The 26,933-nt window shown below is 45.5% G+C and overlaps 1 protein-coding gene across 1 annotated transcript in view; it reads right to left on the bottom strand.

Moving 5' to 3' along the window:
- LOC311241678 (adenylate cyclase type 8-like) overlaps nucleotides 1–26,933 on the bottom strand; it is a gene marked incomplete at both ends in the record, with an annotated part of 83,783 nt that overhangs the window by 27,474 nt on the left and 29,376 nt on the right. Inside the window, 7 exon segments of the mRNA XM_084330555.1 lie at nucleotides 8,231–8,465; nucleotides 10,078–10,236; nucleotides 12,393–12,520; nucleotides 15,227–15,338; nucleotides 17,519–17,649; nucleotides 22,597–22,746; nucleotides 23,332–24,066. Coding sequence (XP_084186681.1) covers nucleotides 8,231–8,465; nucleotides 10,078–10,236; nucleotides 12,393–12,520; nucleotides 15,227–15,338; nucleotides 17,519–17,649; nucleotides 22,597–22,746; nucleotides 23,332–24,066 — 1,650 coding nt within the window.

Below are 26,933 nucleotides of genomic sequence, written 5' to 3' on the forward strand. Positions count from 1 at the left end.
TTCATGACTGCTTCATTAACTACTTATATAGTTCATGTCTGCTTCATTAACTACTTATAGTTCATATCTGCTTCATTAACTACTTATAGTTCATGACTGCTTCATTAACTACTTATATAGTTCATGTCTGCTTCTTTAACTACTTATATAGTTCATGTCTGCTTCATTAACTACTTATAGTTCATGTCTGCTTCATTAACTACTATAGTTCATGTCTGCTTCATTAACTACTTATAGTTCATGTCTGCTTCATTAACTACTTATAGTTCATTTCTGCTTCATTAACTACTTATAGTTCATGTCTGCTTCATTAACTACTTATATAGTTCATGTCTGCTTCATTAACTACTTATACAGTTCACGACTGCTTCATTAACTACTATAGTTCATGACTGCTTCATTAACTACTTATACAGTTCACGACTGCTTCATTAACTACTATAGTTCATGTCTGCTTCATTAACTACTTATACAGTTCACGACTGCTTCATTAACTACTATAGTTCATGTCTGCTTCATTAACTACTTATACAGTTCACGACTGCTTCATTAACTACTATAGTTCATGTCTGCTTCATTAACTACTATAGTTCATGTCTGCTTCATTAACTACTTATAGTTCATGTCTGCTTCATTAACTACTATAGTTCATGTCTGCTTCATTAACTACTATAGTTCATGTCTGCTTCATTAACTAATTATACAGTTCATGTCTGCTTCATTAACTACTATAGTTCATGTCTGCTTCATTAACTAATTATACAGTTCATGTCTGCTTCATTAACTACTTATACAGTTCATGTCTGCTTCATTAACTACTTATAGTTCATGTCTGCTTCATTAACTACTTATACAGTTCACGACTGCTTCATTAACTACTTATAGTTCATGTCTGCTTCATTAACTACTTATACACTTCATGTCTGCTTCATTAACTACTTATACAGTTCATGTCTGCTTCATTAACTACTTATACACTTCATGTCTGCTTCATTAACTACTTATACACTTCATGTCTGCTTCATTAACTACTTATACACGTCATGTCTGCTTCATTAACTACTTATAGTTCATGTCTGCTTCATTAACTACTTATAGTTCATGTCTGCTTCATTAACTACTTATAGTTCATGCCCGCTTCATTAACTACTTATAGTTCATGTCTGCTTCATTAACTACTATAGTTCATGTCTGCTTCATTAACTAATTATACAGTTCATGTCTGCTTCATTAACTACTTATACAGTTCATGTCTGCTTCATTAACTACTTATAGTTCATGTCTGCTTCATTAACTACTTATACAGTTCACGACTGCTTCATTAACTACTTATAGTTCATGTCTGCTTCATTAACTACTTATACACTTCATGTCTGCTTCATTAACTACTTATACAGTTCATGTCTGCTTCATTAACTACTTATACACTTCATGTCTGCTTCATTAACTACTTATAGTTCATGTCTGCTTCATTAACTACTTATATAGTTCATGTCTGCTTCTTTAACTACTTATATAGTTCATGTCTGCTTCATTAACTACTTATAGTTCATGTCTGCTTCATTAACTACTATAGTTCATGTCTGCTTCATTAACTACTTATACAGTTCACGACTGCTTCATTAACTACTATAGTTCATGTCTGCTTCATTAACTACTTATACAGTTCACGACTGCTTCATTAACTACTATAGTTCATGTCTGCTTCATTAACTACTTATACAGTTCACGACTGCTTCATTAACTACTATAGTTCATGTCTGCTTCATTAACTACTATAGTTCATGTCTGCTTCATTAACTACTTATAGTTCATGTCTGCTTCATTAACTACTATAGTTCATGTCTGCTTCATTAACTACTATAGTTCATGTCTGCTTCATTAACTAATTATACAGTTCATGTCTGCTTCATTAACTACTATAGTTCATGTCTGCTTCATTAACTAATTATACAGTTCATGTCTGCTTCATTAACTACTTATACAGTTCATGTCTGCTTCATTAACTACTTATAGTTCATGTCTGCTTCATTAACTACTTATACAGTTCACGACTGCTTCATTAACTACTTATAGTTCATGTCTGCTTCATTAACTACTTATACACTTCATGTCTGCTTCATTAACTACTTATACAGTTCATGTCTGCTTCATTAACTACTTATACACTTCATGTCTGCTTCATTAACTACTTATACACTTCATGTCTGCTTCATTAACTACTTATACACTTCATGTCTGCTTCATTAACTACTTATAGTTCATGTCTGCTTCATTAACTACTTATAGTTCATGTCTGCTTCATTAACTACTTATAGTTCATGCCCGCTTCATTAACTACTTATAGTTCATGTCTGCTTCATTAACTACTATAGTTCATGTCTGCTTCATTAACTAATTATACAGTTCATGTCTGCTTCATTAACTACTTATACAGTTCATGTCTGCTTCATTAACTACTTATAGTTCATGTCTGCTTCATTAACTACTTATACAGTTCACGACTGCTTCATTAACTACTTATAGTTCATGTCTGCTTCATTAACGTTAGGTTATGACTATAACCAAGTTCTGTTAGTTAGGGGCGATGCTTGGCATCGCCTTCTGCACTATCTCGCGTACGTGCACGCGTACTGAATAAACCACAAATGTACCTCTAATACCAGTATTAGTCTGACCACACCCCTCATCAGCTTACCTTCATAAGCAGGTGTGTGGTCACCTGCTCTCCTCCTTCCCAAGCTTTCACCACAAGGTGAGGACAAGGGCTGCAGCGGCGTCCGATGCCAAGCATCGCCCCTAACTAACAGAACTTGGTTATAGTCATAACCTAACGTTCTGTATCGTTAGTGGCTTAGCTTGGCATCGCCTTCTGCACAAGGGAGGCCAAGCGGAGCCACTTGGCTGACAAATACACCCCGCTGACAGCCCCCCAAAACCATCAGAACAGGGAGGGCCGAGCCCCCCCGACCCCCCCTAATGGAGGGTAGCCCCCCTATTAGGGACGTCACGGGAGGGCGACGGACCCGACCGTGCGAAGAGGCACTCAAGCAACTCAACGCACAGGGTGAGCAGACCGTGGCTTGACCCACGACTACACACACGCACAACCCGCATGCCACCCGGGAACGAACGGAGGAACAACCTCGTTACTGCCCCCAGAATCACGGGGTCAAGGGCAAACCCAACCCCGTGGCAAGGCCGTAGCAGCGGAGCACGAAGGAAGACCCAGACCCACCAAAAGGACTGGACTCCCTGGAATGGGGGCCCGGAGAAGTCCATGATGCCAGCATCAAGACCCCACCAGGTGGGCACGTAGTGCCCCGCCCCCCACATCGCCAGCGTATTCGGACAAAGGCCCCTCAGTTACTGCACCTGGTATTCCCAGGCGGAACCAACCAGGCCAGTAAGCCGAGCGGGCCCCGTCCCCCCAATAGTACACCGCCTGGCACACTGACCCTGCAGAATAGGCAGTCAGCATGGCCGTAAGCACACAAAAAAGGTTAACCAACGGAAGCAGGCAGCGCACCGGGGAAAAACCAGGCAACAGGCTGTTAACCCTAGCCTGGAGACTGCGGACGAGACAGGCGCCAGAGGGGACAGCTGAACACAGCCGCCCCGGCGGAAGGAGCGTAAGCTGGCGGTGTTGCATGACCAAGCCTCCATTTAACAACCCCCACCCAGAGGGGTCGAGGCAGAGAAGGCTGACACGATTGGCAGACGTCATGAACGTGCAGGGGCACCCTCAACCGGTGAACCCGGGAGTTGACACTGCTCCAACACACCAGGGAATCAACCACCTCGGTGTTACCCAATGCGGTGGTTGTTCCTATAACCCCTCAAGAAAAAACTCCAAAACACACCTGCGGGTATACACCGGCTATACCGCAGTACAAGTGTTTCAGTTTCCAAAAAGGGTTAACCCAGGCCTACGGGTCGCAAACATCACTTCGGACCGGGCCTGGCGGTACGGGAAGCACAGGGTCACCAGAGGAGGTCAAAAAACCACCCCCACAGGCCCCTCTTCGCCATGCGTGAGAGAGGAGCGAAAAACAATGGAGAACCAGCCCCTAAGCACACCGTACCTGGTATTCCCCGGCGGTCTCCCAACCAAGTACTAACCAGGACCAACCTGTGTAGCGGCCGAGATCCGACGAGATCGAGCGCGTACAGAATGGCATGGCTGTAAGCCATGACGACAGTGCTGAGTAAAAACATACCCAACCAGGGTCTCCATAGCGCTTAACCCTGTGACACCCAGACCGACCTGGCATTTTTCCCCCTGAAAAAAGCCCAAGTCCCTCAGGGTACCAGAACAGCAGATCTGCATCCCCGGCGGACAACGGGTTCAACTGATCTGGACCAGCGTGACCAGAACCAGTCCCGTGCCCTAACCACGCCGACATGCCTACTCCAGGAGAAGGGCAGATATGCGTGTTGATCTTAACATGAAAAGAAGGCGCCACCCAGACGTCGGGACGAACCGCGCCTGGTGGCCCACCCCAAGGGCGTGAGACCCCACTACATATGTTCAGATCCATCCCGTCATCATCCCCCAGACATGAACGAGGATCCGTCGACAACCCACCCAGGTCATGGGATGTGGTCGCCGGAAGAGGAAAAACCCCCATCTCAGTTGCTTTATAAAAACGCTGTTTCAACCACAAGCAACTAAGGCGTGCCAGTCAATCGCCTGTTTACAGCGAGCTAGCACTATACGTGCGTCGGGACACACCCCCATCAATGAACAGGCTATTTAGACCTGTCATTGAATCCCCAAGGCGCCCAGGGGAACGACAAGAGGGGTGTGACACTCCCTAACTCCAACACTTCTGGAATAGAAAGAAGGAAGCATCAACAGTATGTATCCCAGTCTACACAGCCGGGGTAAAAAATGTTCACATTTTTACATCCCACCACCCTCCCATAGGAAAGAGACGGGGATCCCCAGAGAGACTTCCCACGCGAGCTGTACAGATTGAAAAGAATATATTGCACCTTGAGCCATGTAAAAAACTGGTTTTAGGGCCTCCGGGGAAGAGGCACCGAACCCATACACACTCAATAAACGAATTGAATCGAATATACATACAATAGAAAAGGACCCTTCTAGAGGGTCCACTCACTTTGACAATCTGAGGAGGAAGGCTCTGTACTCTGATGGAGGCTTCCTCACATGGATCACATGGAAGAAGGAGTCCGAACTCACAGAAGGCCTGAGTAGGCGCTTGGTGAGGAGGAGCCCTGACCACCCCCCCTGAAAACAGATCCATCACATGGACCTGAACAGCACACGGAAGTCCTACCAACAGAGACGCGCACGGTGACGTACTCTATGGCGGGGGAATTCCTGCGGTGCACACGCCCAATATACCAGGCCGTGGGACCAGGAACTCCCTCCCCCCCCCCCGTAACGTGCCGAACCGCCACGTGACGGGAACCTTGAAGGACAGGGGGTGTACCCCTGACCGACAGAACAATGGGGAGAGGAAAGGTTACCAGTTCACCCCTTTACGACCCCACACCCATGATACGACGTAACGACAAAAAGAGAATATGACACAGTCATAGTCAGCTCTATGAAGCGTTCCACAGCTCCACACAGCGCACGAGCTAACCTGCTATCTGATTTTTACTAAGGAAAAACACAGAATAGAGAGGGCTCTAAGAACCCCGGTCCAACATACACATGTGCTTCTGTGGCCAGTACAACCCAGTTGTAGGTCACATGACACACACAACCCATCATCATCACAATGAGAGAATACATCATTCTTGATTAGTATCGACCACAGGCCTTGCTAAGCCCACATGACAGCAACCAAACCAATTTCCCTTTAGGAAATAAGTTTCTCCAGCAGATTTAGCACAACCTCAGCAATCAAGCTGAGAGTTACATCGTATCCCTACCACACAAAAGACACAATTAATGCACAACATGTCTGATAGGAGGTGATAAAGTCCCCAGGGAACCGGGGGGGGAAAAACACAATCCTCCTATTTTACCCTCAATACGGCCAGTTAAAACAGGAAAACCTGTTAATGTGTGAACTCACTGTCCATTGTCATTACAGTCTGAGAAAGAACATTCTTTTACTCACTCGTCACCAAGCATAGCTTCATAGGTTAGTTGCCTTAGTAGTGAGTACACGGTACACATAAACACCATGATGTTTCTCACACAACAACCAGATCAATACATCACGACCTGCACGGAGAAGCTACTGCCAGTGACAAAAACAGCTCACACACAACCCGCAACGTATCTCAAATGCATTGCAACAACACACGTTTTGGGAAAAAAACACCGTCATTCACAATACATTTAGCAAGGTAAAACCAGAAGACGTGTTATGAGGGTCTGGCCAACCCCGTACCTGCCCGGAACGCAGATCAGCGAAGTGCAGTCACAAGCCACCGTAGAACACAGCCCTCTTTGTTGACGCAATCCCCGTCTAGGCTCAGGCAGGGTTGACGAACATCCCCTGTCAAGGATGACGTCGTGGTCAAGAGTGTAAAACATGTTAAAAATCAAAGCACGTTCAACAGAATAGCATCAAGCTAACGGCTGCTCCAACCGTTCGGGTGCTATCGCTTCCGCTCGCGAGACGCCGATCTACGACGCACGCGATCAGGAGCGAGCTCCCGGCGGCGCGCGAGAAGCCAAGCTACCCCGCGCCAGGCCACCGACCGGCTAACCGTAAGCTATGAACATGTAAACAATGACATAACACTCACCCAGACAGGCCGCCGTTCTGAACCCTCCTCACTTTTTAAGAGAAAAGAGAAAACAAGACGTCAACACCGCTTCACAACGGTGACATTAACACGTCCGGCGGAATCAGTACAGTACCAACTGGCCTGTATAGCTGACTTTGAACATGAATCTGCCGCTATCGCACATTACATGCACATATCCCCTCGTGAAGGAATACTCTCATTTGGATATGAAAGATGGGGTCTTAACACGGTGACAGAGAGAATCCACTCGTCCAGAACACACAGGGATCACCAGTGTCAATGGTCGCGGCCCACTAGTTAAAACTATAATGGTCGCCAGACCAAGGCCTTCTGTCGCCTAGACGGCTAAACAAAGGACCCTAGCCTGGGGCCGGTTTCCATAAACTTTGTCTAGTAGCCCCCATAGCACTAACAGACAAGTGGAGCCCGCCAGCAAACACTACTCACCCAACCTGGAACGCACCGCTCCTCACAACAGCGGCATGTCCGACAGTTCAGCTGTGGCCTGACAGGTTTCACCCCGACAAACACAGCAAGGAACTGCAGTTGAGAAGCATGCAGCGGCGTGCTCCCAATACGAAAACCGGTGGAGGGTTTGTAGAATGATCATCATCTTCTAGACACTCCAGTACGAAGACAATATCGCCGTATTTTCTCGAAAATAGTGAGAGAGAAAATAAAGATATGATGTCAACGTATCCTTGTTTCCCAAGCTGTTCCTAATCCAATTTCTTCCATCATGGTGTCAAGTGTGGGGATCTACCGAGGCACCTCTTCCTTGTGGTGAAAGCGAGAAGGAGGAGAGCAGGTGACCACACACCTGCTTATGAAGGTAAGCTGATGAGGGGTGTGGTCAGACTAATACTGGTATTAGAGGTACATTTGTGGTTTATTCAGTACGCGTGCACGTACGCGAGATAGTGCAGAAGGCGATGCCAAGCTAAGCCACTAACGATACAGAACTACTTATACACTTCATGTCTGCTTCATTAACTACTTATACAGTTCATGTCTGCTTCATTAACTACTTATACACTTCATGTCTGCTTCATTAACTACTTATAGTTCATGTCTGCTTCATTAACTACTTATATAGTTCATGTCTGCTTCTTTAACTACTTATATAGTTCATGTCTGCTTCATTAACTACTTATAGTTCATGTCTGCTTCATTAACTACTATAGTTCATGTCTGCTTCATTAACTACTTATACAGTTCATGTCTGCTTCATTAACTACTTATACACTTCATGTCTGCTTCATTAACTACTTATACACTTCATGTCTGCTTCATTAACTACTTATACACTTCATGTCTGCTTCATTAACTACTTATAGTTCATGTCTGCTTCATTAACTACTTATAGTTCATGTCTGCTTCATTAACTACTTATAGTTCATGACTGCTTCCTCAACTACCTACATAGTTCATGTCTGCTTCATTAACTACTTATACAGCTCATGTCTGCTTCCTTAATATAACTACCTACACAGTTCATGTCGATGGTGTTCCCAAAGGGTATCTCTGGGTTCCAGGCGTGGCTGATTTTCCGGGTTTTGAGTGGTTTGAGATTGTCAACGGTGGGTCTCTCTTCCTGGGGGCAGATGAGAAAGGTGTCGATGTTGTGTTTCCGTAGAAACTCGTTCCTCTCGCGGCCATGTCCATCCTCGGTCTGGTAGATGCCCCCCAGAGAGTCCAGAGTCGTCCTGGAGATGTGGATCCGTCTGGGTGAGGGACAAGTGGAGAGAAGAAGACGGGTTTCTGTTGATTGTGAGGTCCATTGTTCTCACATGCTCTCTGTAGGCCCACTGGAAGCACAGAGAGGACATTGCTATCTTCTTGTCTGACTCAGTGAACCAAGTGAATTTCTCATAATGTTGGAGTGTTCCTTTAAAAGAGAGGGTTCATGCTTTGCTGTCTCAACATGCACTGTGATAGCAGAACAACCCTACCACCACAGCTGGACTGGTAATCTGGCATACCGGGCATTTTCCAGGTGGGCAGACTCACCTTGGGGCCGATATAATTTAATTTATAAAAAATCTTAAAAAGTTTGGTCAACGACCGGCCCATAAAGCAGGGGCAACGGCCCATTTGAAAATGTTCTATACTGACACTGGGCTGGCCCAATCACATCTCTTACTGAGCCCTACCCCTCCCTCTCTGTCCTCTCTTTCTGTTTCTGTATCAGATCAGATGCCACTCAGAGGCTCACAGGGAGGTAGTGTGTGTGACATGCCATGACGACGATGCTGATGATACATTTTTTCTGACCATAATGTTTCACTCTCTCTGTATCTCCGCCTCCTACAGTACAGAAGGTTATGGAATCCTGGACTAAATCATAGATCTAATTACAAATATCTTCTCAGATTGGGGTCCAAGGACAAAAGTATAACAAAACGAAAGCAAAAAGGAGAGTGTCTGAATGAATGAATGAATGAATGAATGAATGAATGAATGAATGAATGAATGAATGAATGAATGAATGAATGAATGAATGAATGAATGAAAACTTTATTTAACAGATTGCAGAATGGGTACAATACAGTACGGCTCAATACACACAATTGTTAAGGGGATGCAGACCAGAGAAAGACGTTTGTCTTGTTTACATCAGGGTCCCCCATTTTCAATTCATATAGACATTTATGACATACACAACATACATGACATTTATGGCATAGGGACATACAGGTATTTAGTACTGATACATTTGTGACATAAACGGTATTCAAATATACAGTACTGTTACCCATAGATCCTGACAGAGTATATACATATGATGGGGAGGGGACTGTACATTAGGAGGGGGTGGGTGGGTGGGAGAGAAATATACATACGGTGGGGAGGAGACTGTACATTAGGAGGGGGTGGGTGGGTGGGAGAGAAATATACATACGGTGGGGAGAGAATAATACATGCGGTGGGGAGGAGACTGTCTATTAGGAGGGGGTGGGGGGTTTGGACATTTACGGTGGCCAGTTTCGAATTGCAGCCTCCCGTAGGTGCTCTTTAAGAGCGGTTTTGAATGTGGGTAGGGATTCACATTCTTTTACAGCTTTGGGTAGGGCGTTCCACATTGATGTGGCATAATTGCGAAACGTGTTTAGTCCCTTGTTTGAGCCGAATCTGGGTTTAACATGATTTGTTGAGCTTCCTCTGGTGTTGTGGTCGTGGTATTCACTGACCTTTGGGAAGTATTTTGACATGTACATGGGTACCTTAGTCGTATAGTGCATCTTGTAGACCAGGCTCTGTACTAATTTGTGCTACACGCCACGCAGGGCTACTCTCTGCTACCGGTAGCTTCTGGAACAGAAACAGACCACTCACCCTGGTATGCCCCCTGCCTCCAACATGTTGGCAATGGCCACATCCAAGGACCAGACGTCGAACTGCCACTTCTGTAGCCCTAGCACGCCGCACAGGACAGAGCCGGAGTGGATTCCGATCCGCATGTCCATGTCGAAGGTCAGCTGCTTCCTCACGTACCTGGCAGTAGGGGGGAGGAGGAGGAGGGTCAGATCAGCAGCACAACTTGATGCCTGTTTTTGGGCTTCGAACTTCTTCAGGGTTTTTCGAACGGACGTTCAAACCTTCGTTTTTAATTAATTTTTTTTTTATATATTCCAAAAAAAATCTATTCAAATTCTTTTATATTTTTTTATATACATATCCTCAGACTAAACCCTCAATTTGAATAAAGTGATTAATCTGATTAAATTAGTATTTTTTCTTTATTAAATCAACTTTCTTTAATGAATATAACTCATCGGTTGTTAATACTATCAACTTCAACTTCAAACTTCATGACGTTTGGCCCTCCCCCATTACCTGGGCTGACGTTTGGCCCTCCCCCATTACCTGGGCTGACGTTTGGCCCTCCCCCATTACCTACTAGCTGAAGTTTGGCCCTCCCCCATTTCCAACTGGCTGACGTTTGTCCCTCCCCCATTTCCAACTGGCTGACGTTTGGCCCTCCCCCATTTCCAACTGGTTGACATTTGGCCCTCCCCCATTACCTACTGGCTGAAGTTTGGCCCTCTCCCATTACCTACTGGCTGAAGTTTGGCCCTCGCCATTACCTACTGGCTGAAGTTTGGCCCTCCCCCATTTCCTACTGGCTGAAGTTTGGCCCTCCCCCATTTCCTACAGGCTGAAGTTTGGCCCTCCCCCATTACCTGGGCTGAAGTTTGGCCCTCCCCCATTTCCTACAGGCTGAAGTTTGGCCCTCCCCCATTACCTGGGCTGAAGTTTGGCCCTCCCCATTTCCTACTGGCTGAAGTTTGGCCCTCCCCCATTACCTGGGCTGAAGTTCGGCCCTCCCCCATTTCCTACTGGCTGAAGTTCGGCCCTCCCCCATTTCCTACTGGCTGAAGTTTGGCCCTCCCCCATTTCCTACTGGCTGAAGTTTGACCCTCCCCCATTACCTGGGCTGAAGTTTGGCCCTCCCCCATTTCCTACTGGCTGAAGTTTGGCCCTCCCCCATTACCTGGGCTGAAGTTTGGCCCTCCCCCATTTCCTACTGGCTGATGTTTGGCCCTCCCACATTTCCTACTGGCTGATGTTTGTCCCTCCCACATTTCCTACTGGCTGATGTATGGCCCTCCCACATTTCCTACTGGCTGATGTTTGGCCCTCCCACATTTCCTACTGGCTGATGTTTGGCCCTCCCACATTTCCTACTGGCTGACGTTTGGCCCTCCCACATTTCCTACTGGCTGACGTTTGGCCCTCCCACATTGCCTACTGGCTGCTGCCCCCATGTCATCAGGCTGCACTACCTTCAGGCCACGAGCAGCCAGTAAAACTAGGAGATTTCCTCGTATTCAATTGAAATACAATTTCCAAATAAAGATTTTCATCTGTTGTCTCGCTAGAAAGTAGTCTAGGTTGATTTCCTCTACCTGTGACACTAGTCTTACCTTAAGATACTATACGTTGTTCATATGTATGTGAAGAATGACTTGCAGTACTCTGGCTATTTGGTTATATTGATTCAACTGCCTAACCATTCTCCCCATTCATATCTGAATGATATGGAATAATAAAATAGACAATGCTTATGGCTTTACCAGAGGAGATTCAAATGATCCATTTATATTCTATTCTATTATCCAAAAGAGACCAGGGCAGACTTTTCATGCTATATAGGAATCAGTAAACCTTTGTTATAATATTCGTAATATTGAAAGTTACTGAAGCTCAGGTAATCACTGTGGATTTAAATTGATGGGATGGCCTTTTTGGTTAATCACAATAGTTGGAGTTAACCCTTTCACTTCCACACTACCAAAGGTTAACCCTTTCACTACCACACTAAAGACAGTTAACCTTTCACTTCCACACCACCAAAGGGTTAACCCTTTCACTGCGACAATACAGAAGGTTAACAGAATGTCCAGTGAGGATCCGGTAGACTGACCGTATGGTGTTGATCATAGCCAGACCCATCTCCACACAGACTGACTGTATGGTGTTGATCATAGCCAGACTGACCGTATGGTGTTGATCATAGCCAGACTGACCGTATGGTGGTGATCATAGCCAGACAGACTGACCGTATGGTGTTGATCATGGCCAGACTGACCGTATGGTGTTGATCATAGCCAGACTGACTGTATGGTGTTGATCATAGCCAGACTGACCGTATGGTGTTGATCATGGCCAGACCCATCTCCACACAGTAGCGGGCGTGTGCAGGCTGAGGCTCAGGAACGCCGGACACACAGTAGTAACAGTCTCCCAGGATCTTGATCCTCATACAGTGGTGTTCCTGTTACATGGAGAAGAGATAATAATAATAATAATAATAATAATAATAATAATAATAATAATAATAATAATAATAATAATAATAATAATAATAATAATAATAATAATAATAATAATAATAATAATAATTAATAATAATAATAATAATAATTATAATAATTATTATAATAATAATTATAATAATAATAATAACTTTATTTGTAGAACACTTTTCATACAGAAATTGCAGTTCAAAGTGCTTCACAGCAGTAAAAAGATAGAGAGGTAGCAAGGTAAGGTAAATCACAGTTTTTCCACATTAGGATCTAACATCCCAATAGGCCTCTCTGTTTTACGGTTTCATTCAGTAATACAAATTATAAAATAGAATAGATAGATAATAGAGTAGAATAGAGTAAAAAAAAAGTGCGGTTTGATTCAGTAAAAAAATAGGCTAAAAATAATCAAATAGAACGGACAGTAAAAAGTGTGATAAAATAGTTCAATAAAAATATAACAGAGCAGTGCATCGTCTTTACAAAGTTCTAACATACAACAGAGCAGTGCATCTGCACTGTGCAGAGAGTGAGGTGTGAGAGGTGAAGTAGAAGAGAGAGTGGAAATAACTGTCTATAATAACTATAACTATATATATGTATACTGAACATTTTTGTCTACGTACTTGACTTCTATTTTATACTTTTATACTGCTATACTTATTTTATTATCTATTTTTGCCTAGCACAGTCTCTGGAGCGAAACAGAAAGAAGCATTTTGTATAAAAGTATTCTGTACTTATATATGACAACTAATAAAGAAACTTGAACTTGAACTTGAACTTAACTGACTTTTAAACAAAATATGTTGTGACTTTTTCCTCGTACATACATACATTGTTATACTTGCCTAAGTCATGCGATCGCCATCTGTGTATGTAATGTTAAAATGCACAAGTCACACGAGTGAGTTAGGCAGATGGGGATTTTTTAACATAACAAGCGTTCTGATTGGCTGAGGACATAGGGCACTAAGCCAGGGCGATGCAGCAGTGTGAGGAGATTACAGTTATAGGCAGAAATCTCAATTTGGCCAAAAGATTACTTAGGCAATTATCGTATGAGGCTAACGATGAGAAACTGCGCTGGAATACTATCTTATTGAATGGTTTCATACCCTGTTGACTTGCACTAGCTTGTTAACTTGCATTAGCCTGTTGACTTGCACTAGCCTGTTGACTTGCACAAGCATTGCTGACAAATGCGCACAGGAGACTGATGGCAATGACAGAAATTGTGTGAAATGTATAGGAGAGGAGGCTGAACCTGACCTCTGCTAGAGGGTCAAAGGGTAGTATAGGATACAGTAGAGGAGGCTGAACCTGACCTCTGCTAGAGGGTCAAAGGGCAGTATAGGATACAGTAGAGGAGGCTGAACCTGACCTCTGCTAGAGGGTCAAAGGGCAGTATAGGATACAGTAGAGGAGGCTGAACCTGACCTCTGCTAGAGGGTCAAAGGGCAGTATAGGATACAGTAGGAGAGGTTGAACCTGACCTCTGCTAGAGGGTCAAAGGGCAGTATAGGATACAATAGGAGAGGCTGAACCTGACCTCTGCTAGAGGGTCAAAGGGCAGTATAGGATACAGTAGGAGAGGTTGAACCTGACCTCTGCTAGAGGGTCAAAGGGCAGTATAGGATACAGTAGAGGAGGCTGAACCTGACCTCTGCTAGAGGGTCAAAGGGCAGTATAGGATACAGTAGGAGAGGTTGAACCTGACCTCTGCTAGAGGGTCAAAGGGCAGTATAGGATACAGTAGAGGAGGCTGAACCTGACCTCTGCTAGAGGGTCAAAGGGCAGTATAGGATACAGTAGGAGAGGTTGAACCTGCCCTCTGCTAGAGGGTCAAAGGGCAGTATAGGATACAGTAGAGGAGGCTGAACCTGACCTCTGCTAGAGGGTCAAAGGGCAGTATAGGATACAGTAGAGGAGGCTGAACCTGACCTCTGCTAGAGGGTCAAAGGGCAGTATAGGATACAGTAGGAGAGGTTGAACCTGCCCTCTGCTAGAGGGTCAAAGGGTAGTATAGGATACAGTAGAGGAGGCTGAACCTGACCTCTGCTAGAGGGTCAAAGGGCAGTATAGGATACAGTAGAGGAGGCTGAACCTGACCTCTGCTAGAGGGTCAAAGGGCAGTATAGGATACAGTAGGAGAGGTTGAACCTGCCCTCTGCTAGAGGGTCAAAGGGCAGTATAGGATACAGTAGGAGAGGCTGAACCTGACCTCTGCTAGAGGGTCAAAGGGCAGTATAGGATACAGTAGAGGAGGCTGAACCTGACCTCTGCTAGAGGGTCAAAGGGCAGTATAGGATACAGTAGAGGAGGCTGAACCTGACCTCTGCTAGAGGGTCAAAGGGCAGTATAGGATACAGTAGGAGAGGTTGAACCTGCCCTCTGCTAGAGGGTCAAAGGGCAGTATAGGATACAGTAGGAGAGGCTGAACCTGACCTCTGCTAGAGGGTCAAAGGGCAATATAGGATACAGTAGGAGAGGTTGAACCTGACCTCTGCTAGAGGGTCAAAGGGCAATATAGGATACAGTAGGAGAGGTTGAACCTGACCTCTGCTAGAGGGTCAAAGGGCAGTATAGGATACAGTAGGAGAGGCTGAACCTGACCTCTGCTAGAGGGTCAAAGGGCACTATAGGATACATTATGAGAGGCTGAACCTGACCTCTGCTAGATGGTCAAAGCGCCCAAACAGCTTGTTGAGCGTCCGCACAAGTTCCTGGGCCGACAGGTTCATGGACAACAGAGTGAAGCCTTTGATGTCAGCAAACAGGATACTGTAGAGAGAGGAGAGAGACCAGAGGAGAGACCAGAGGAGAGAGGAGAGAGACCAGATGAGAGAGACCAGAGGAGAGAGACCAGAGGAGAGACCAGAGGAGAGAGACCAATGTCGTCGAGACATTTCAATGGACACATTTCTACAATATGACAATAATAAATATGAATAACCATCTATATAGTACTCTTCACACATGGACCGCAGTCCAGAGTGCACCACAGCAATCAGTATAAAATGAACATAGGCATAAAATCAGCACACAAATTGACAAAATAAAAAAACTGCAAATGATCTCACTTCTGTCAAGGTTCTGTTCTGCGTTTGGGTTCCAACACACCCCCACACTGCAACAGTTAGAATGTTATGAGAGCATTGTCTGAAGGATATTCATCATATGAATATACATTTAGTATGGCAGAATAATCATGTATTTAAAATGGTTGTGTGTTTACTTTTTTTAATTTATTTTTTTATTTTAGCATTTTTACAGCTTTATTCTGGTCAGACATGACCGACAGAGAGCAGAGGAGAGGAAGAACGGGAGAAGATATGGGGGGAGAACATACGGCAAATCCGTCGGGATCGGGAGACGAACCCGTGTAGGTCTGCAGCGCAGTAACGTGGTGTGCCACTCGGGTGCCCTGTGTATTTTCTTTTTTTTTTATCCACTTTTTCTCCCATTTTCTATATTTTCTCCCATCCCAATTTCGTATCATCCAATTCAACCCTCCCCTGTCACGAACGCTGTTTCTTGCCTCCCACAAGCCGGCTGCAATGTGGACTAAGTCATACATAGCACAAGTCCCCTCCGGTACTTGAGGTAACAGCAGTCGCATCTTTTCACCTGCGCAGCTCGATCTCTCAGTGGCGAGGAGTAACGCGTGGGAGGCTCACGCTGCCCCCGACACTTCCTGACTCTACTGCGCAGGCGCACCAACCGACCTGTAGGAGTCGCTGTCCACAACGCCCGATCCCCACCCTTCAGTTTCCCTCCCCGTAATACGGCCAATGTGTATTACTGCGGACGACCAGCTAAACTGAAAACAATGTGGAGAGCTGGATTCGAACACGCGAACCCAGCGTCTCCACATTGGTGGCGAGTGCCTTGCCCACTACACCACCTAGCCGCCCCCCCCTGTGTATTTTCTTTTAAGGTTTTCTCTTCTATTCTTTAATTGTTTTCTGGTATTTTCTTCTATTTGTCTTACACCACCAACCTGTCTTAGCATGCAATACAACAATAAAACGTAGAACGTTTTAAGGGTTTTGTCATCATATTATGCTGTGCGACAGCGTGCTCTGCTTTGTGGGAACTCGCTATAAAGGTAACCCTTACCTTCACCCTAACATCCACCTTACTGGAGGAGGCAGCGCTGGTAATGCGCTAACCTAAGCGAGAGATGATATGCATCCATGCACTATTGTTACTTACGTTCTGCTAAACCATGGCCCCTGTTGTGTGTGTGTGTGTGTGTGTGTGTGTGTGTGTGTCTGTGTCTGTGTGTGTGTGTGTGTGTGTGTGTGTGTGTGTATATATATATAATATATATAATAATAATATTATTATAATTTTTTTTTTATCATTCCATTTGGGCTGTGGGGGGTGCTTAATGTCTGAAGGAGTCGACTGAATGCTTCTTGTCCTCTGCAAAAGCATGCAATTGGTCCACTGATGGATACATCTTGATATTTGTCTAGTCTAGTGTGTTCATTAGATTGGTGAAATCCTCTTTCAGTGCCTCTGTGCCTGTTTTCATAGGCAGTTAGCCTCTGGTATGCGTGCCATTAGCGTTAGCCACGCTTCTAGGCCTCTTTTCTTTTGGAAAGAATGATAAAAAATATATATTTCTTTGTATTAAACTTTTTTTTTTTTTACGTTTTTCTTTTATTCGACTAAGAGGTTGGCAGTCGACTACGGCTCCTTTCGACTGATTAGTCGACTAATCGACTAATAGGGGTCAGCCCTAGTGTGTGTGTGTGTGTGTGTGTGTGTGTGTGTGTGTGTGTGTGTGTGTGTGTGTGTGTGTGTGTGTGTGTGTGTGTGTGTGTGTGTGTGTGTGTGTGTGTGTGTGTGTGTGTGTGTGTGTGTGTGTGTGTGTGTGTGTGTGTGCGTGTGTGTGTGTGTGTGTGTGTGTATATATATATTACAGTATGTGTGTCTGTGTGTCTGTACAGTACCTGACATTTTTGTACTGGTGAATATAGATCTTGTGAAATTCCTGGAGACTGAGTTCATCATCCAAGCTGCCCATGTCAGCGATCATCTCCAAGGCAACGAAGCGAGGCAGGATGGACAGCACCAGACGCTCCTGTGTCGACACGCAAATACTGCATTTAGAATAAATAAAACTTCAATAATAATTTCTGTAATATTGCACAGCTCAATTTAAAATGTGTGAAGATCTCTCTCCTTAAAGGGATATTTCACTTTAGTAGAATTTGTCAAAAATCAAATCTCCGCTGTCAAAATCAAATCAAATCAAATGTATTTGTAAGGCCCGACAACACACGTTAATGTCCCCCATGGGCCGGACACGTCTTCTTTAAACAAGTCAAGAAGAAACATCACAATAAGTCAAGAACAAAACAAGAACACCATAAAGTCCAAAAAATTTAAAATAAATGCTAAATAAATAAATGCAACACTCCCAGACATACCCCACGCAAAGGTAAGGAAAAACTCACTAAAACCTAGCAATAGGAAAAAATGCACCACAGGCAATGTGGAGGAGAGAAACCTTAGCAGGGCCATTCAAGGGGGGATCTCCCTTCTTGTCGGTGATAGTAGTGTTACTGTGTTGCTATAAAACAGGTGAACAGTTGGTACCAATACCAATGGTGTCAATACCACCATTCCTCCTTTCTCATTCACTTCCATTCATTTTGGGGACCTAGTCTAAATATCATACTTCTGAAGTATAAGACAAACTACTGATGTGAAGATGTCAATAAAACAGACAATTCTGAGTTGAAGGTTTGTTTTGGCATTAGATGTGTAAAGACTGTGTCTTTACAGATTAATGACCTTTGAAAAATAAAAGGAGACACCTGGGAAATGGAGACACCTGGGAGGGACGCGGACCAACAAAGAACTACAGGAAGAAAAGACAGGGACTACAACTACAGGACAAGACGTGGAACAAACAAAGCACAGGGGCTAACAAGAAATAATACAAAGGCTAAACAAGTAAATGGAGAAACAACACAACTAGACTGGACCGGGGAACATGAATGGAAGAGCGAGACAGAGAATAGGAGAGACAGAGACAATGAGTGAGAACAGGGGAACACAAGTCCATGGCAGAGACAGGGAGAACATAGAGAGAGGCAGTCCCTGTCACCTGGCAGGAGGGGCTGGTGGACGGGGGGGTGAGGGGGCAGCGCTGGTGGATGGTTGGGATGAGGGGGCAGCGCTGGTGGACGGTTGGGATGAGGGGGGCAGCGCTGGTGGACGGTTGGGATGAGGGGGCAGCGCTGGTGGACGGTTGGGATGAGGGGGCAGCGCTGGTGGACGGGGGGGATGAGGGGGGGCAGCGCTGGTGGACGGGGGGTGAGGGGGAAGTGCTGGTGGACGGGGGGGATGAGGGGGGGCAGCGCTGGTGGACGGGGGGTGAGGGGGAAGTGCTGGTGGACGGGGGGGATGAGGGGGGGCAGCGCTGGTGGACGGGGGGGTGAGGGGGAAGTGCTGGTGGATGGGGGGATGAGGGGGGGCAGTGCTGGTGGACGGGGGGGGTGAGGGGGAAGTGCTGGTGGATGGGGGGGATGAGGGGGCAGCGCTGGTGGATGGTTGGGATGAGGGGGCAGCGCTGGTGGACGGGGGGGATGAGGGGGCAGCGCTGGTGGACGGGGGGGATGAGGGGGCAGCGCTGGTGGACGGGGGGGATGAGGGGGGGCAGCGCTGGTGGACGGGGGGTGAGGGGGAAGTGCTGGTGGACGGGGGGGATGAGGGGGGGCAGCGCTGGTGGACGGGGGGGTGAGGGGGAAGTGCTGGTGGATGGGGGGATGAGGGGGGGCAGTGCTGGTGGACGGGGGGGATGAGGGGGGGTGAGGGGGAAGTGCTGGTGGATGGGGGGGATGAGGGGGCAGCGCTGGTGGATGGTTGGGATGAGGGGGCAGCGCTGGTGGACGGGGGGGATGAGGGGGCAGCGCTGGTGGACGGGGGGGATGAGGGGGCAGCGCTGGTGGACGGGGGGGATGAGGGGGCAGCGCTGGTGGACGGTTGGGATGAGGGGGCAGCGCTGGTGGATGGTGGGGCTGAGATCATGTTCTACAGTATGACAGCCCTTGCAACCCCCCCCCCCCCCCCCCCACCCCCCCCCCCCCCCCCCCCTCCCTCCGCATAATGGCGCCGCGTTGTCAGCTGCCACTCTGTTTGCGGCTGTGAATATGCATATGTTTGTCTCAAGGCTAGTCCTGCATGCATCAACAAAGCGCATGTCTGTGATTTTATGCTCTGTGCCATTATTACTATCTAAAATGTAATAAATTGTGGAATATTACTATAGTGAGCTGTATGTGTATGAACCAAGCGTCCTATGATCTCACACTCTTAGGAGCAAAACAGAAAAAAGCATTTCATGTAAAAGTATTCTGTATTTTTGTATGACAACTAATAAAGAAACTTGAACTTGAACGTGACTTACTACTATAGGGTCTTTATACCTGTATCACTGTACATATTGTGACAGACTCTGGGGTGTTATGAGCTGTCACGGAATTAATAAAGTGCACATGACGCAAAGTAGAAGCAAGTTTAACAGTAGTTTTAATGCGGTTTGGGGGGGGGAGCAAAAGTGTTAGTATCAGCCATTCCTTAATCCAGGAGAATCGTCGTTGTCCGATAGTGGGGGTCGGTACACAGGGATAGATTCTCATACGTTCTGGGGCTGATTTGGGAGAAGAGACGTCAGGCTATCGTAGGTTTTCTCTCACGAACTACCTACGAGGTTATTTACGAGGAAACGTACGAGAATGTTAGTGAATGAGGCATTGTCTAGTTAAGACGGATATAGCCGTCAGGGTAGGTTTGCTGAGCTCTTTTTCAGCAACACCCTGAACACAAAAAAAACAACCATAGTTAAATGCGTATATATATATATTAGTGCTGTCAGGCGATAATTTTTTTTTATCTAATTAATTACAGGATTTGTAATTAATTAATCTAATTAATCGCATTTTAATCGCATAACCATTTTAGGCCTGATATTTTATATTCTATAATCATATTTCAAATAGCATGTGTCCGGATGGCAGAATTCAGTACTGTATCTACAAAATCTTCTGTTTAATCATCTTCCCTTTATTCATTTGCTTAGATTTTTCAGTTCTGGTCAATTTTAGCATGGTGTTATTCACAGTAAAAAATTATTGATATTCTCATTTGGTTCATAGAATAGAATAGAATCTTTATTGTCATTGTTGGTACAACGAAATTTAGTTTGGAACATCACTGGCATACAAACATAAAATATAGCATGTGCAAAATAATAATGTCAATAATAATAATAATAATAATAATAATAATAATAATAATAATAATAATAATAATAATAATAATAATAATAATAATAATATAATAATAATATAGTATCGATGTCCCAATGTCCTCAATAATAATAATATACCATCAATGTCCCAAGTGCAATAGTGCTAGTGCAAATAAATAAATATAAATATTACAGTGATAGTCCAGTGAGTTAATGGATGGAGGGGGGGGGGGGGGGGGGGGCGTTGACTTACAATGGATGAAATAGTGTATAGTGCAGCAATGCAAGTCCGGTTCACAGTTATTGTTGTAATGGAGAAGTGGGAGTTATGTCACCGGGGGTTGGGGACGGGGGATGCGAGAGGGGGAAGTTGATGTTGATCGTTGAGCAGCCTGACAGCCCACAGTGGATAGAGGCTGTTGGTCAGTCTGCTAGTTCCGGACTGGATGGATCTATTATACCTTCGACCAGAGGGCAGCAGTTGAAAAAGATGGTGTGCTGGGTGGTACTGGTCCTGTAAGATGTTATTCACACGACGTAGGCAGCGGGAGGTGAAGACTGTGGAGACTGCAACTCCCTCCTCACTGGTATCACCTCCCGCTCCCTCCATAAACTGCAAATGGTCCAAAATTCAGCTGCCCGCCTCCTCACTAACACCCGGTCCCGCGAACACATCACTCCTGTCCTCCACTCCCTCCACTGGCTCCCGATCAAACACCGCATAAACTTTAAAACACTACTCCTCACCTTCAAAGCCCTCCACAGCCTGGCCCCCCCCTACCTGACTGATCTCCTTCTTCCCTACCGCCCCACCCGTTCCCTCTGGTCCTCCTCCACTGCCTCCCTCACTGTCCCGACATCCAAGCTTAAAAACTTCGGAGATCGGGCCTTCTCTCGTACTGCACCCCGACTCTGGAACTCCCTCCCCCAGTCCATCAGAGACTCCCCTACACTCTCCACCTTCAAAGCTCGCCTCAAAACCCACCTGTTCTCCCTTGCCTTCAACCCCCCCCCACCCTTAAACCCCCCCCTCCCCTCTAACCTGATTGATGTCTGTCTCCAGTCTTTTTTGTGCTATCATGCTGTCTCCCCTGTTCCCCCATGGTCTCATGTTCCTTTTGTTTTTGTTTCTTTGTTGTTTCTTTGTTTTTGTTTCTTTGCTTTCATTTCTTTGTTTGTACTCTTGTACTCAAGCCTAGTAACAGACACAGTATTTCTGACACTGGGAATACATTCCCTGAGATCCATAGATGTCCCTAGAATCAGATACCAAGAACATGCAAATGGACCATTTTAAAAAGTTTGTAAATGTGTATTCTATGTTCTTATGGAATGAATGAGATTTAAATTATTATAATTTTTTTTTAATGAATTTTGAGTTAATTTTCATAACGCGATAATTTGCTGTGTAATTAATTAATCTAATTAACGTGATAAACTGACAGCCCTAATATATATGTTTATATATATATATCTCCACTTGGGACAGGATATCCATAAAAAGTTTTAGGTGCCCTTTTCTTTCTGGAGCTCCTGCATGGTTTTAAATTAGTACATTAATTTGAGTAGTGGAAAAGGGGTATGATTAAATAAGTGTATACTTCTTCCTACTCCTTTTCGAAATGTTTTATTTTAATTTTTTTTCATTGCTAGAGATCAATGATTTTTTTTGTTTTATATTGTTTGTATTTACATTGTATTCGAAATAAAGATAAAACAATTACAATAATCCCCAGAATGCCTTGCATGGCCATACAGTATCCACAGTACCTGTCTCTGGTTTTCCTTCTCCAGTTTGAGGCGTCCCTCGATGCAGCGGCGCGTCTCCAGGAAGGCCTGTCGCTGGGCGCGGTCCGTCAGGTAGTGGATGAACAGGCCCGCCGTATTCATACCCAGATACAGCAGACCTTTGGCAAACACCTGCACAGAATAACAGGGTGTATGCAGACATTAATTAATATTGTTATTTAAACAGATGAATGAATCTTCACATGAATCTTTCGGGAGGAAGGAGGATCAGAGATATGAAATTAAGTTTTACTGTATGTGCCACAGGCTCTTTCCCATAAGCAAAATTACATCATAGTAATAGTAGGATTACCATTACTTATGCACAGGAGGGAGGGGGTTGTTGGAGAGTTAAAGCCCCATAAGGAGGCTCCTCAGGGAAGAGGTAGAGGAGTGGTTTTGGACACAAAGTGCACAAAGTAACATAGGTCTCTCTATGTTGCAACATGTCCGTTTACAGAGATCTAGGTTAGGGCCATTGCTGTAACATAGGTCTCTCTATGTTGCAACATGTCATTTGACAGAGATCTAAGCTATAGGGCCATTGCTGTAACATGGGTCTCTCTGTCATTCCGTCTGTAAACTATATCCTTAATCAAAGACTATTGTCCACCTGCGTGAATTGAAATGATTCCCCATCCGATAGCAACGTCAACATTGCCCCTAACATCAACGTTTTCAAGAGATCAAGGTATAGTCTGCGTCGATTCTCCCCACCTCTCTCAACAGCACAGAGTCATTGTAGTGGCGCACCATCTCCACCAGGAGGTGCAGCGCGGAGGTGAGCGAGCCGGCGACCATGGCCCAGAGGAGCGGCAGTGGCAGCAGCGTGTAGGTGGCGAACAGCGTGAACAGCACGTACCACGACGGGTCCTTCTCCAGCCCGTACGCCAGCCCGCCCAGCACCTGCGTCGTCTGGGACAGCCAGCTGGCCAGGCCGGCGTAGCGGAGCCACCGCGGGGACATGGACTTCTTGCAGGTCAACACCAGCACGCAGAGAGCCATGGCCGTCGCCATGAAGAAGCCCGTCAGCCAGCCGCGCAAGGTGTCCGTGGAGGCCTCCGGGGCCAGCGCCAGGTACAGGACCAGGATGTGGAGCTTGGCGATGGCGTCGATGACGTTGGTGATGGCCAGCGAGGTTCGTCGCTGGTGGGAGGAGTGTCTCTGGTAGAGCCTCTCCAGGTCGCGGGACTTGAACGTGTGTCTCAGGGTGGGCACGTAGACGCCACACACCGTGTGGCCCCAGCGCACGAAGAAGTCGGCGTCGCTGGCGTAGTCGCTCTGAACGCTGCTGCCCGTGGCGGTGGAGCCGCGCTCGTAGCCGGGGTGGATGCGGGCTACTGAGGAACGCCGCTTGCTGGCCCCGCGAGAGGCTTTGCTGCGGATCTGTCTGTTGATCTCATCGATGTAGGTGTCCGTCACGATGATTTTGCGTGCTGGTTCCACCCCTACCTGTCGAGGCGAGACAGAGACATTTGACTAATACGTTCACTGTTACACCATTGTTGTACAACATTATAAAAGTAACTTCATCCCTTTCATTTCAGTATGTTTCACGACACCCCTAAGACCGCTGGCCAGTAGGCGACTCAAGTAGTGCGCTTTGTCAGGTGTCGTATTTGCCTCACAATGGAAGTGTCAACACAACTGATTTTGATTGTTCAAACAAAGGTCTCCGTTTAGATTACGGTCATCTTTGAACGGAAAAATTTTATAGTTCTGCAAGGAATCATCATCATCATCATCTTTGTTTTACGTCCCTATTTTCCCACTACAGTGACACCACTGGAGTCATCATTATTGGTTTGTAGCTAGTTTTATACCTCGGATGCCCTTCCTTACAGGTAATCCCATTGTCGGTGAGGACCTAGCCTTTGCGTATTCCTCCTACACACACAAGGCAGTGCGGTTTTCTTTCAGGGTTTTCTCCCTTAGCCTTTGCGTATCCCTACGCACACACACAAGGCAGTGCGGCACCCTGTATCCCTGGGTAGGGAGGCTAGAGAGGGTACTAACACTTGCCCAAGGTGGACCCTCAGACTAGTGGAGGGAAGGAGTTGTCTTACTTCTCCATTCTAGTTCGGCTTCCACTAGAACTAGCCATTGCCCTCTGCCAGGAATCATTAGTTTCGCCCTGCCGAGACCCAGAATTGAAGCCTTAAAGAAAACTGTAATGTACAGGGCAATGTCCTACTGGAATAGACTTCCACAATATTTGGTTTAAATTACCAGTAAGGTGGGATTCAAGAGGAGACTAAGAGGGGCTGTAATGCAGAAAGAGATTGATTTTGGTTGGGTCTAATCTGTGTCTAATGAATGGGTTCTTGTAAATGGCTGCTTTTTTATATAGCACTTTTATCCAAAGCGCTTTACAATTTGTTACTCACATTTTACCCATTCACTCACACAGACGGCGGAGGCAACCATGCAAGGTGCCAACCTGCTCATCGGGAGCAATTAGGGGTTAAGTGTCTTGCTCAAGGACACATCGACACGCTGCCCGGGAGGAGTGGTAATCGAACCGGGAACCTCCGGATTGCCAGACGACTGCTCTACCTCCCGAGCCACTGTCGCCCCTTGTGTTGGGTTATGTGTTGATTTGGAACGTCTTTGTCTAGTGATTATGAGGAGTATTAGAGTATTAGTGTATGGAATGTCGTGCTGCTTTTGAGCACGTTATAGTTTTCTCTGAGATGTCTCCGTTTGTTGTTTTATTGATATTTGTTGTTTTATTGATATTTGATTTGTTCTATATGTTTGTATATTTGTTATTGTTCTATATTAGAAAATTTGGCATACATATTTGTTTGATTGGTTTAATGTTCTATAATTGTTTGTATATTTGATTGGTGTTTTATTGATATTTGTTTTGTTTTTTATGTTGTTTTATTGATTATTCTTGTTTAATTTTTATATGTTTGTATCCAGACCCCAGGAAGAATAGTCGCTGCTGAGGCAGTGACTAATGGGGATCTGAAATAAAGAAATAAAGAAATAAATTAGTTTAGCCATCTAACTATAAGGGAAGGAATCTCTGTCTGCGTGAGTGTGTGTCTGTCCTTCGCATTTCTCGAGAACAGTGCTTCCGATCGGCTTCAAGCTCTGTGGGTGTGTCGCTGAGCACCAATGGGGGTCCGATGTCGAATTTAGTGCCATTTGGCCAGATGGTGGCGCTATAGTGTGTGTCTGTCCTTTCCTATGATCGTCTTTGTACCACCATACAGAACTAGCCAAGCCTAGTTAAAAGGATAACTTCGCGATGTTGGACCTTAGACCCTATTCGCGATCTGTCTACCATGTACCTGACACATAGAGACTGCCTACCATGTACCTGACACATAGAGACTGCCTACCATGTACCTGACACATAGAGACTGTCTACCATGTACCTGACACATAGAGACTGTCTACCATGTACCTGACACATAGAGACTGCCTACCATGTACCTGACACATAGAGACTGCCTACCATGTACCTGACACATAGAGACTGTCTACCATCCCTGACACATAGAGACTGCCTACCATGTACCTGACACATAGAGACTGTCTACCATCCCTGACACATAGAGACTGTCTACCATGTACCTGACACATAGAGACTGCCTACCATGTACCTGACACATAGAGACTGTCTACCATGTACCTGACACATAGAGACTGTCTACCATGTACCTGACACATAGAGACTGTCTACCATCTACCTGACACATAGAGACTGTCTATCATGTACCTGACACATAGAGACTGTCTACCATGTACCTGACACATAGAGACTGTCTACCATGTACCTGACACATAGAGACTGTCTACCATCTACCTGACACATAGAGACTGTCTACCATGTACCTGACACATAGAGACTGTCTACCATCTACCTGACACATAGAGACTGTCTACCATGTACCTGACACATAGAGACTGTCTACCATCCCTGACACATAGAGACTGTCTACCATGTACCTGACACATAGAGACTGCCTACCATGTACCTGACACATAGAGACTGTCTACCATGTACCTGACACATAGAGACTGTCTACCATGTACCTGACACATAGAGACTGTCTACCATGTACCTGACACATAGAGACTATCTACCATGTACCTGACACATAGAGACTGCCTACCATGTACCTGACACATAGAGACTGTCTACCATGTACCTGACACATAGAGACTGTCTACCATGTACCTGACACATAGAGACTGTCTACCATGTACCTGACACATAGAGACTGTCTACCATGTACCTGACACATAGAGACTATCTACCATGTACCTGACACATAGAGACTGCCTACCATGTACCTGACACA

The sequence above is a fragment of the Notolepis coatsorum genome, assembly GCF_963971535.1.
Source record: "Notolepis coatsorum genome assembly, chromosome: 15".
NCBI classification, from domain to species: domain Eukaryota; kingdom Metazoa; phylum Chordata; class Actinopteri; order Aulopiformes; family Paralepididae; genus Notolepis; species Notolepis coatsorum.